The 11249-nt window shown below is 36.9% G+C and overlaps 2 protein-coding genes across 3 annotated transcripts in view; one reads left to right on the plus strand and one right to left on the minus strand.

Moving 5' to 3' along the window:
• LOC107740326 (alpha-1,3-mannosyl-glycoprotein 4-beta-N-acetylglucosaminyltransferase C-like) overlaps positions 1-11249 on the minus strand; it is a 117050-nt gene that overhangs the window by 21209 nt on the left and 84592 nt on the right. The gene's annotated exons all lie outside the window — the stretch shown is intronic.
• LOC107740339 (epidermal growth factor receptor kinase substrate 8-like protein 2) lies at positions 8909-10766 on the plus strand. Its single transcript, XM_016552758.1, has 4 exons — positions 8909-8936; positions 9166-9343; positions 10311-10443; positions 10534-10766. Exons 1-4 carry the CDS (start codon positions 8909-8911, stop codon positions 10609-10611), a joined length of 417 nt encoding a protein of 138 aa, XP_016408244.1. The 3' UTR covers positions 10612-10766.

The following is an 11249-nucleotide window of genomic DNA, read 5'->3' on the forward strand; positions in this document are numbered from 1 at the left end:
CTAAAGCTTTTTTAGCGGGTGTGCCTATGCAGGACATCTGCAACGCTGCGGGTTTGTCCACGCCCCTTACCTTTGTTAGGTTTTACGGGCTAGACATGCGAGCCACTCCTGGCCACTCCACTTCTGTTCTCTCGCCCTAGCTGTGCAGTCTTCCACACTAGGCAGAGACTTGGAAGTCGAACCCAGAATATAAATGCAATGCACAAACTTTAATATTAAATGTTTTCCCATAGAAAACCATTATAAAGAAGACCCTTAACCATTTAGCGCATTGCATTCATATTCCGGGCTCATTTGCTTGCCTGCATAAAGCACGCATCATCAATAAGGTGTGTACTGAATTCTGAATCTTTTAATATCACTGTTTTAAAGGCACTTTAAGAGTTTTCACATTAAACCTTTTAGAATGTACCGCTGCTTTTAGTCATTGAAATATTGCGGCGGGGGCTTTTTATGAATTGCTAATGGTCAAAACTTGCATTTTATTCACATGTCTTTGTTTTATTCTTTTGAGAGGTGATCTAAATATTTTTGAATTGGAAAGATTGGAAATTGACAGGCTTGTGCTGCAGTTCTATGGATGTTTTGCCCGCCAGGTCTTCAAGCCAGTCACATGACTGAAAACTATAATTAATATTTTGTGAAGTGGAAAGTATTTGCAAGAAACAAATCCATCTTATTAAAACATTTTTAACTTTAAACTATTGCTTCCGGCTAAAATACAAGTCCTCTATCTATAATATTGTTTTTTCCAGTGAAAAAGTCATCTCATCTGAATCAGGAGAGAAATATGCATAAAACAGCCCAAAACTATTCTAAACAAATTTGTCAGTGGATTTCAGTTTTTCACTGAAGGAAGCTTTATTATGGATTATGGACTAGGGCATTCTGGGCCAGAATGATTGAATTTCTCCGAATCTGTTCCAATGAAGAAACAAACGCTACATCTTGGATGGCCTGAGGGAGATTACATTTTCAGCAAAATTTCATTTTTGGATGAACGATTCCTTTAAACAGAATGTGGCCTTTGCATTGTGAACACATGCTACTGTAACTTCCCAGGTGAAAAAAGACACTATTAAATGTATTAAGAATATACTTGAAATTCAAGTAGTATGTTTCCCTTTCGTGGAACTTCGAACTGCGTTCTCTAGGGGTCGCTATGGGGAACGCCTTGTCGTGACCCATGTCTGAAGCCTACATTGAAAAAACACCAACTTGTTTGGCCGGCGACAGCCATGACGTCACTACCGCCGCGACTAGTACAAAATAGGCGCCGGTAGAGTACATTTGTATTCCCAACATGCTTCTTTGAAGTGCATTAAAATATACTGAATGGCATTTTAATATATGTCTAAAAAGTATACTACAAGTACTTTGGCAATAAATATATGCTTAGTTAAGCTTTTAAGATATATGATTATCACAAGCATACTTTAAGTAAAGTTTTAGTGTATTTACAGAAAAAATACTTATTTTACTCTTACTCAAAGTATATTTTATGTGTACTTTGTGTAAGAAAATAGCAAAATGATTCAGCTTTTAGTGGGTTTAAAGTATAAGTACTTTATAACCATGTGTACGCCTACTGCAATATATTTTAAATATTTCTGTAATGAACGTGCTTCAGTCTACTTTTCAAAAGTAAGATATTTTAAAAAAATTTTTTTACATTTTAATATATTTTATAAAGCACATTAATTCACTACCACATAAATACATTATCTACTGTATATGTGCTATATGCAATAAGTGCATTCTTACAATGTATGCATTAACGCAAATTTTGACAGCATTAATTTTAACACAATTGAATATATTAATATATATGGCAAATAGCTCAAAATTTTTCTTAAGCATATCTTGAAATAAGTTTAATATACTTAAAGTTGTTTCAAAATAATACATATGCATTTAGTATAGTATAATTTAAATATATTAAGTATGTCCAAAAAAGCACAATTTAAAGATACTTCCTTTTCACCTGGGTTTTTATCTCGTAAGAGCAAGGAAACATTCTTTTTCAAGATGTGTCCCCTTTAAATATCCCAGAATAACAACCTGCACAGGCTCTGTCTTGAGTCAAAGCCCACCATAGTTGAGGGTGGAAGTTAAGGAGGCCCAGACTTCAGGGAGTAAAAGCAGTGCTCCTGTATTACACATTCTGCTTGTACCCTCACAGCAGCCCAGATCCACCTTTGGCTAATTTCCCACAATTTCCAAGCTTCCTGAAAATGAATATGCATTACAGTTGCAGTGAATCCATTTGCACGGCAGAATAATAATGAAGAAAAAGTGCTCTCAAAAATGCAATTAATCTTATGTAAAATGCCTGCTCAACGCCTCTAATTAGATGCCATTTTAATAATTGCGTATGTTGTGCAAGAAAGACAGTTTAGCAAAGGTGGTAAACACCATTGTTCATTTGTTTGATGACAAGTAAATAGATTTTGTTTACTGGAATATAAACAATCACTCTTTTTTAATAAATAAACCCTCTATAAAAGTACTGTGACATGCTGAAACCCACACAAAATGAGGCGGATAGCTAGCAACAACACATTTTGACTGTATAACACTATCAAACAGATGAGATATGCATTCAGAAAAACAAAAAAAAATGTAAATTAAAATATATATGGATTTTAAATGTGAAATTGGATACACATGTTTAGCATCCAGGCTATGCTTTACAGCAAGATGAACATGGCATTGTGGGAGTAGATGCTTTTGGCAAATGATTACACCGAGCCTTGGATTAACCAAACACATCACCAGTAGAAACACCAGTCCATGCTCTAGAAGCATGACGTCATCTTGTTTGTGTTATCCAACTGTAGCTAAAAACGGGGTCCTCCCATGACCGGCTTTGGGATGATATCATCTTCCAAGATTATTATACTATTACAGGTCACAGACTGGGTCGACAACTGAGGATTGCAGAAAGGTTAGTTTCTTCAGGCTGTGATGTGAACTGTTCTGTGCTACAGAAATGCTCTATGTACTGATAGGGCCTTGGTGATATACTGTCAGTCAACATGCCATGACAAAAGGTACTGTATGTAGTAGGTTGTAAAAGAATATTCCAGATTCAGGACATTTAAAGGAATAGTTCTCCCACAAAATGACAATTTTCTGAACATTCACTCATGGTTTACAGTGAGGCACTTACAATGGAATTAAATGGGGGCAATTTATAAACGTTAAAATACTCAATATTTCAATTCAACTACACAATATAAACAGTATGAGTGTTAACCTGTTTTTTTGCATGAAGAAACAATGCTAAATATCCTTTTCTGGTTAGTTTGATCAAATTTTACAATAACCATGACAACAATTGTAAAAGGGTAATTTAAACAGCTTTACAGCTGTCACGGTCCAGGTGTGTGGAGGCAGGCAGGATGACGAGGACGACAAGGATTCAAATAAGGATATTTAATGTAGAGACAACAAAGCAGATTCGGGTAGAGGAGACACACACTCAGGGTAACATTCACAATAACCGACAATACTAGATTACAAGAGACAGGAATTTATAGGGCAGATAACGAGGGGCAGACAGGTGAACACAATGAGGGTAATTAACTAATGATTATACGGGCTAAACCAACACAAGGGGAAGAAACCACAACAAACAGTCCACAGGGGTGTTACAACAGCTCAAACAATACACAAGTGGTTGCTACTTTGTTGTAAAAGCACAAATACTGTCGATTGAGTTGTATTGAACCCTGAATATTCCTTTTTTAGGGACATATGTTTGTGACTTTTTAAAAATTTATATTTTATATTTATATATATATATATATATAAAAGTTATATTTATATTTTATTTATATTAACCCTCTGATGGTGTTCACTAGAAAACTTTAAAAGCTATTTTTAATTATGCAGGCTGTGATGTTACATCTAAACCGCCATGGATTATTATTTTTCACCCTTTAATAATTTATATAGAGATAATAATTTATTACAGTTGTTTTATAAGTATATAAATATATGAAGTTGATAATTAAATTTTTACTGTGGCAATTTATTAAGAGTGACATTCTGAATGGCTACAATTATGAGACTGTTAAAATATATGGTCAGTTATCTGGAGCGTGTAAAACAAACTGCGATTGCAGGCGAAAACAAATCTGCCTGTTGTCTAGTGGAGTGCCAGTTTCCAGCGGTCAGCATGTTTATTTATTTATGGGCTTCAAGAAAGAAGGACTTGGCACAGGCTGGATACTGGGCCACTGCGGTTATCCTCAACGGTCTACGACTGGACGAGTAGGAGGGAGGTATAGGCCAGCACATTAAAGATGCATGGGGACCAGTACGTTCAGTTTAAAGTTCTCCATGCTCTGTGCAGGCCCACTGAAATATGCATGAGCCACACCGCATGTGCAGGCTGCAGCACGTCAAGTTACTTTCCACCTTGGCGGATCGTGCAGCGGCTCACGGCGCGCTTGCAGCAAAGCAACAGCAGGCTCTTCTGAAAAAGAATGCTCGAGTCGTAAGTTGTCCATTATAATAAACCGGTTCTGCATGCCTGTGTTTATCATGTAGAGTTCTTTAGTGTTTTATAGCTTGTTTAGTGTCATAAAGTAGATTTACAAGGCAAGGAAGAATACACAGCAAAACACCCTGTTGAAAGGTATTTATTATAATGCATGTTCTGTCCATATAGATGTTGCTTTAAAGTTTGCAACTTTAAAAAAAAAAGCTGTTGGAATTTAGATTGGTCAACATATCATTAAAACAGAAAGTTTGGTTTATTTCTAACCAATTTATAGGAAAAACAAGGATTTTCAAAGTAGCTTGCTATGCCGGCTTGTTAGTTATAATGAGTTGTTTGTTCATAGGCTGGCCTCTAGACAAAGTTGTTTGGTCTGCTGGATTTCCTTGAAAGTCAACATGAAATCAAAATGCACCCTATTTAATTTCTTTTTCCATTGGTCTTGCCTTATTTTGATTAACTGGTTAACTGGTACAGTTTTCCAAATAAATTAAAAAAGAAAATAACTTTTCCCCTGAAACAACTATTGTATAATATTAATAAATATCAATAATAGCTATTTAGGCACTGTGTTGTCAAACTAACACAAACCTTGAATCCATTTTTTTCTACATTGAACATCCTGTTTCACTTTGAAATACATCAAATTACAAGAATTAGAATGGGTCGCAAACATGGCTTCCCTTTGACTTTAATGACTTTAAAGTGTCTAGTACAACAACTAAAACACCAAAAGCCAACTCTTGAGGAGGTGCAGAGACCACATGAACAAATCTAAGGCTAAAAATACTAAATCTAACTTCTAAAAATAATGTCAAGTGTTGACTACGTAACTGTAGTCAGCTGTAGCCTCACCTATGAATGAACTGTATTCAAAGTATTGTGCTGTGTTGCTATTTCTACCACACAGATCTAACAGCGACCTCCAACATGTCAGGATCCGTTATCACTTCATGGCACGTAATGCCAATGAGATCTCCGTGCAGCCGGGTGAGGTGCTGGAGGTACGGATGACCCTCTGTGAGGAGGTGGAGGTGGAGGAGGAGGAGGATGGGGAACGGGGCAGAACAGGTCTGAAGTACACCGTGTGGGAGGCAGAAGAAGAGAAAACATGACTACAGCTCTCACACAGTGCTCAAGGTCTAGAAGACTCTGTAGGCCGATGTTTGAACATAAATTATATATATATATGTATATATTAAAAAAATCCTGTTGTACAAAAGTTTGTGGAAAAGTACAATCCTGTTGTATAAAAGTTTGAGGGAAACTAGTTTGAACAACATATCTAAATTATAAAAATACATGAATCTAGTTCTGTCCACTTTATGATGCATTAATGATACTCCGTTTGCAACTGCACATTATTGTAACACTAGTTCACTCTGAAAGGAATGGTTCACCCAAAAATTAAAATTTGCTGAAAATTTACTCCAATTATATAAATATAGATGAGTTTGTTTCTTCACTGGAACAGATTTAGAGAAATACATTACTTGCTTACCAATTGATCCTCTGCAGTGAATGGGTGCTGTCAAAATTAGAGCTGCTAAAAACATCACGAAGTAATTGACACAACTCCAGTCCATCGATTAATGTCTTGTGAAGCAAAAAGCTGCATGTTTGTAAGAAAAAAATCCATCATAAAGATGTTTTTAATTTCAAACCTTTCTTTCTGGCTATAATATGCATACTATATCCATAATATCGCTTTCTCCAGTGAAAAAGTTGTCTTGTCTGAATCAGGAGAAAAATATGTACTATCAAGCACTGTTTACAAGCGAAAACAGTCTAAGGTTGGTTTCACACCACAAGTGTGAGCAGCGCATATTTTTTTCAGCGTGCATGTTAACAAATGAGTACATTCACACCGGGAGCAGGAGCAGAGCTTGAGCGTCAAGCAGGAGCATCGTATGAGCAGTGCTGAAGCGATGGTTTTGGTGCCGAGTCTATTTTTGCTGCACTGCTCACACTCAATTAAAGTGACAGCACACTTTTAATAAGTATTTTGGCCAGTAGTGACAGTTTATATCACCCTTATGATGTATTTGTTTCTTACAAACATACAGGTTTTTACTTCACAATTAATGGACTGAAGTCGTTTCGATTATTTATAGACTCTACATTTCTACATTTTGGATGGCCTGAGGGCGAGTACATTTTAAGCAAATTTTCATTTTTGGTGAACTATAGGGTGAAAATAAAGGTTCCAAAAAGAGAACAACACCACAGAAGAACCATTTTTGGTCCCTCAAGTGCCTTTCAGTGAACTTGCCTAAAATAACCATTTTCTCTTAGTGTGAAGAACATTTTTCTTCCACTATAAAGAACCATTTGTAGAATGGAAAATGTTCCATGGACGTTGTTCTTCATGGAACCATAAATGTCATTAAAGAGCCTTTATGTTTAAGAGTGTAAGCCCTTGCAAATGCACAATACCCACAACAATTTAGAAAGCTGAAGTCAAGCATGTAGGAAGGCATCCTTTCAACCTGTCACTTTCAGATGTCTGCCATTTCTCTCAGAACAGCCTCCAGCCCTGAGGCACTCTATTTACATGAGAACTACTGAAGTGATCAAGAGGGATTACCCCCAATTGGCTAATCCATCTGGAAACACGGATAATCGTGTTTCTAGACATGCCCGGCCTGAGCCTGGTATCACTGGGATTTCATTCTGGGATCCCAATGGTAGGATGCATCATTGGGACACAGTATGACACAACCGCTGCACCAAAACCTTTTAGTTAAAATTAGACAACATGTTGAATGAACAAGAAAGAGTCTGAAGAATAGATTTGTCCCAAAAAATCCTGCTCCATGCACACTCATGCAGTTTACAGTGCTAATAGTAGACATGAATCTCATGTGCTTCTAGGTCTTGGAAAACAATAAACAGTGGTGGCTGCTGAGGAACCGGAGCGGTCAGTCGGGCTACGTGCCATGTAATGTGCTAGAAGAGGTCAAACCAGGACAGCAGCAGTACAACCGTGCTGCTCTCTTCAACAGCCAGGTTAGCTTGCAGTCCAAAAACCTCACTGTAACACTGTTCATCAAACAGTCTGGTTTATTATTTGCATTCTACAAGGCACATTTCATGAATACAATACACTTTAGTGTCTTATTACTTTTTGTTTAAGCATCATATGTCTAAATAGACTTTAATCAAATTAGACGCTATACTGAATTTAACCCGGATGAAAATGAAGGTTTGATATGCTTACAGTACTTACAATGGCACACACCGTATAAAGGTCCTGTATCACATAATTTTCACAACTTATGAATTTTAAAGCTGTTTTATGGCGTTTTTGTCTACTGAAAGTTTTTTTTTTCTTGTCAAAAAGACATTTTGTCAGGTTCTGTATGTTAACAACAATACAGTCCATTCAATGCACTGCATTTATATCCCTCACAGCCACATTTTCAGTCCTGTCAAAAATTAAAAATGGCACTACCCTGAATAAGGTCTATAGTTCTATGAATTACATGCAATCTGTAATGAGCCCAATTTTACATAGAAAGGGGGCATGTTTGTGCTGAAAAGATGGACAGTGACTTAATTTAAATATCCACAACACTATTTCAGCTCATTTAGTTTAGTATTAGAGGCACAAATACCACGTTTTGTTTTAGTAGCCTAGATATTTTAGACAAATTGTGATTTTGGCCTGCCCAATTTTTAAAAAAATATATATATTTACATATATTACATAGAAATTTTAAGCTGTATTTAGACAGGCCCCAGTTTTGCTCACAGGATTGAAAAATTGCACACCTCATGGAAAATGAATAGAAATACAGTAGTAATAGAAACAGAATACCATTTTATAAAGGTTAAGCACTTTCTTTCACCGACCACTTGTGGAAAAAGAGAAAAATACTTCATTTTTTTAAAAGACATTCAGGCTCTTTTTTGTACCTTATTCATGGAAAGTGCACACATATATTCTCCCACTCTACATGGCAGACGTTGACTCTTTCTTTTTCTGCCCCTCTGTTTTTCCCTGGCTTTTGTTCTATCTCTACAGGCTGTGAATCCTTACAAAGGTACCTCCACTGTCCCTGTAAATCACACCGAGGTTTTGGAGATGAATAAATCCTCCAGGGATAAAGATAGTACGTACCTTTTATCTGCTCGCTGTATTTGCTGTGAGATGGAAAGCGGGGAGGGTCTGCCGAAAAAATGCAGAGAAGTGGGAAATGAAAAAAAGACATTCAGGCTCTTTTTTGTACCTTATTCATGGAAAGTGCACACATATATTCTCCCACTCTACATGGCAGATGTTGACTCTTTCTTTTTCTGCCCCTCTGTTTTTCCCTGGCTTTTGTTCTATCTCTACAGGCTGTGAATCCTTACAAAGGTACCTCCACTGTCCCTGTAAATCACACCGAGGTTTTGGAGATGAATAAATCCTCCAGGGATAAAGATAGTACGTACCTTTTATCTGCTCGCTGTATTTGCTGTGAGATGGAAAGCGGGGAGGGTCTGCCGAAAAAATGCAGAGAAGTGGGAAATGAATTTGGTGTGAGAGCGCTCTTATGTACATAGATTGCAGATTCCCACCAGAGCTCATTGCTCCTGTCTTGGGCAATCTTATTCACTGTCTCTGTCCCAATGCTTGTTTCTCTATTTCTCGCTTCTTCTGTCTATTTCTCTAGACCGCAACCAACAGAAGGAGGTAAATGATGAACTACTGAAGAGGATAACCGACAACAAGGCCCAGCCCCCAGCTCGAAACTTTCGGGTGGAGGGCTCAAGTACATCCGTGACCATCACATATGAATCCCAGCCCTTTGAGGTCCACGCTTGGCTCAATGTAAAGGGATTCTCTAGACCGTGAGTGACACGTGAGCTGCGACATGTGACAGTTTCACTAATATACGTATATAGGTGGTTAAACATATGAGCTGTTAAACTGTGGTTACAAGTTCAACCCCCCCCCCAAAAAAAGACAACTTGATGTGCCTCAACTATAATAACTGTACTTGGTAACACTACTCTGATTTGCCAATTTGAATTAGTTCGTTTACTAAATATATAAACGAATACATTCGTCAAGACAACAACAGATTTCTTGTTCAACATATTTTCTTTTAGTAACAGAATAAAAAAAATATTGTTTTGATAGCTACATAGTCTTATAGGACACTCAATATTTTAAGTGTATCTACAAATTGAAGATATCTAGTTTTAAATGGATGAACATACTATATGCCTCAACACTTGACACACAAACCTCAAGAATGGTGACAATCAACAAATGTAAAAAGATGAGCTCTTTACATCTCAACACAACAAATAACAATAATGACAAAATAGCAAAAGTTTAAATGAAGTCAGCAAACAGCAAAACAATAATCTTATAACAATAACCACATAAGTCAATCATGCTGCAAATCATGCTGGGAACTCACAACATTAACATTTCAGCAATATGAAATTCTGGGGGACAACATTTGGGGGAATTCTGCTGGTCTGACATGGGTTTTTATGTCATTTCAAGAAAATTTTATTTCTTAGTATTTGAGACTCAAAAGGATTAGTAAACATGAAAATATGTAGGTGCTTTTTTTTACAGTGCAGAATGGAGGCATGTTTGTGCTGAAAAGAATGAAAATATTCACACCAATATTTCAGCTCATTTAGTGCCTGGAAACTGTATCAAGAAAGTTGCACACCTGTTTAGTGAATTTGCCCTAGTATATTTTCATAGAATTTGAAGCAGTTTATCTCAGACAATCAAATAAAATTTTATTCCTCATGAAATTACTCCATATGATGTAATATTGTCTTCACGTTCCAGGGTGGTGGAATGTCTTGGTATTCTGAACGGGGCTCAACTATTTTCCCTCAGTAAGGATGAGCTGAAAGCTGTGTGTGGGGATGAGGGTTCCCGTGTCTTCAGTCAGATCAGTGTGCAGAAAGCTCAAATAGAGGTCTGTCACAGAGCTATATTACTGAATTTGTGCAGATTAAACATTCAAGTGCAGTCCAAAAGTGGGCTTGAATGTCTTTCTTTTTCTCAGAGGGGTCATGGGGATACAGAACTACAGGAGATCATGAGGCGACGACAACAGGAGGTGGATGACTCAACCTGGGAATGATTAAAGTCAATCAGGCCATCACTCATGGCATTATTTCCTCACATTTTCTTGAACGCTCTTGTTCACTCTAAAATCAACAGCCACCCAGAGTAATGCAGAACAGATGGACTAAACAACTCCAGTCATTAGTGAAGCCCAGTCCAGCCTATTTCCTTTATGACCCATACAATGTAGTGCTTAACTCTAGTGCTTAAACTGATGAACATGAATGCATTGGGAGTGAAGTCTTTAACCTCCATTTATAGAGAGGAAAATGCTTTTGATAGAAGGCATTGACTTATGATTGGTGCTATTAAAGGAATAGTTAATCCAAAAAAAAAGAGAAAACTCTGGCATTATTTATTCAATCTCATGTCGTCAACCCATTTGCAGCTATTTTTATGTAGCACCTCCATGCAGCCTTTTTTTCATAAAATAGCAACAGAGGCAATGTCTGTCAAGTGTAAGTCATAATTCACTAGCTTTTAAATCAACTATGGCGCTTTCCAGCAGTCGTCAAATGTCATTTCTTCTAAGGGTGAGTAAATAATGACACTGATTAATTTTATTTTGGGGTAAACTATTCCTTTAATCTGAGATTCGAAACAAGTCCCATCTGTTTCTGCATAGATAATAAATGGTGAAAAAAAAAAAAAAAA

Source organism: Sinocyclocheilus rhinocerous, unplaced genomic scaffold, assembly GCF_001515625.1.
Source record: "Sinocyclocheilus rhinocerous isolate Xijiao unplaced genomic scaffold, SAMN03320098_v1.1 scaffold2055, whole genome shotgun sequence".
In the NCBI taxonomy this organism is placed as follows: domain Eukaryota; kingdom Metazoa; phylum Chordata; class Actinopteri; order Cypriniformes; family Cyprinidae; genus Sinocyclocheilus; species Sinocyclocheilus rhinocerous.

Coding starts and splice junctions, on each gene's coding strand:
- LOC107740339 (XM_016552758.1), top strand. CDS start 8,909: ATGAATAAATCCTCCAGGGATAAAGATA. Junction 8,937..9,165: donor ATCCTCCAGGGATAAAGATA/GTACGTACCTTT, acceptor CTATTTCTCTAG/ACCGCAACCAACAGAAGGAG. Junction 10,444..10,533: donor TGCAGAAAGCTCAAATAGAG/GTCTGTCACAGA, acceptor TCTTTTTCTCAG/AGGGGTCATGGGGATACAGA.